The following is a 1,654-nucleotide window of genomic DNA, read 5'->3' on the forward strand; positions in this document are numbered from 1 at the left end:
GGCCAGGCCGCCGGGCGAGCGCCGGCATCCCCGGCCCGGCCGCCGCTCCGTGCACTGCGGCAGCCCAGGCAAGGAGCTGCACGGGCGGAAACACCCTTCCCAGCCAGCCCGGGCTCCTCAGTTCGGACATGAACTGTGTTTTCCCGGTCTCCTGAAAGCCCCTTCTCCCATCTCCTGAGGTCCTTGGTGTTCCCAGCCCCGCGCTTCTGAGTGTCCCGCTGTCCCCCGCTCTGCGTTCCAGAGTCCCCCAGTGCCCCCGTCCTGCGCTCTCGGCTCCCTCCCTGTCCCCTGCCTTGCTCTCCCGGGTGCCTCCGCTGTTCCCCGGCCCACGCCTCCCGGGTTCTCGGTATCCTCTGCCCCAAATTCCTGTGCGTCGTCGTCCCCTGCCCGGTGATCCCCAGTCCCCAGAGACCCCCTCTCTGCACTTCGGTGTTGTCACCACTGCCCTCCAGGGTGCCTCAGTATTCCCTGCCTTGCATTGCCGAGCGCCCCGGCATCCCATCCCCTGCGCTTCCGAGTACTTTCACGTCCCTTGTTCCACGCTTCTGCGTCGCTCAGTTGTTCCTTCTTTTGCCCTAAGTTCCCGGGTATCTCCGTGTTCTCGCCCTGTCCTGCTCTCCGTCTCCCTGCGTCTCTGTCCCACTCCCAGTGTCCCTGGATATCCCCACGCCTTTCGCTCCCCGTCCCTGAATGTCCTTTGCCGGGTCCTCAATATCTGCGTGCCTCTCACTCCCCGTCCTTAAATGTTCCTTCCCGGATCCTGGATGTCTCGGTGCCTTTCGTTCCTCGTCCCTAAAGGTGCCCTGCCGCGTTCTGCATGTCCCCGTGCCTTTCACTCCCCATCTCTAAAGGTCCCTTTATTGGGTCCTGGATGTCCCCGTGCCATTCGCCCCCCGTTCCCTGCCGGGCTTTTCGCTCTCCCCCGCTCTCCCTGCCCCTCCGGTGACCTCAGCGCCCTCTCCCCGTCCTTCTCCCTGCCTCTGCCGGAGTGTCCGTGCCCGCGGCGTGGGACTCACCCACGCACTCGTTGGCCTCCCGGGCCGTCGCTCTCTGCCAAGGCCTGTCGTAATGGAAGGGCTTGCAGCGGTCACATTCGGGGCCGGCCGTGTTGTGCTTGCAGTCGCACACCAGGCTGTCGTCGCGGTCCCGGACGCAGCGCGACGCGTGGCCGTTGCACTTGCATCGCCCGCCGACCTGCAAGTCGGAGACGGCGTAGAAATACGAATCGCGGGCCAGCTCGGAGTCATCCTCGCTCTCGTCGCCGAAGGTGTGGAGGCGGCTGAAGGTCACCCTGATGTCGGTGGCCGTCACCCAGTCCTGCAGAACGGGCGAGTTGTCGAAGTCGTGGGCGGTGGGGCGGCCGTCCAGGGTGCTGAAGGCGATGAGGCCGCCAGAGAGGGGCCGCACGTCGGTGTGCGAGTCGGTGCAGACCGCCTCCTGCTCGTTCTGCTTGGTGATGGCCGCCCGGCTGGGCTTGTTGTACATCTTGCGGCACTGCGTGGAGTAGAACTGGAAAGGCACCCAGGTCTTGCCGTAGTCCATGGACTTGTGGATGGCCATGGACTCGGGGCGCGGCGAGCAGAACTGCAGGCTGACGTAGGTCACCTCGAATTTCTTGCCCAGGGAGAGGGTGAGGGTGACGTTATGGGGGTAC

At 65.4% G+C, this 1,654-nt stretch overlaps 1 protein-coding gene across 1 annotated transcript in view; it reads right to left on the minus strand.

Annotated features, from left to right (window-relative positions):
* The window catches only part of NTN1 (netrin 1), a 121,257-nt gene that overhangs the window by 115,316 nt on the left and 4,287 nt on the right, over window positions 1-1,654 (minus strand). The window contains exon 3 of the mRNA XM_010008270.1: window positions 1,017-1,654. Within this exon, the coding sequence (XP_010006572.1) occupies window positions 1,017-1,654 (638 nt within the window). The remainder of the gene's footprint in view (window positions 1-1,016) is intronic.

The sequence above is a fragment of the Chaetura pelagica genome, unplaced genomic scaffold (assembly GCF_000747805.2).
Source record: "Chaetura pelagica isolate M959 unplaced genomic scaffold, ChaPel_1.0 scaffold471, whole genome shotgun sequence".
NCBI lineage: Eukaryota > Metazoa > Chordata > Aves > Apodiformes > Apodidae > Chaetura > Chaetura pelagica.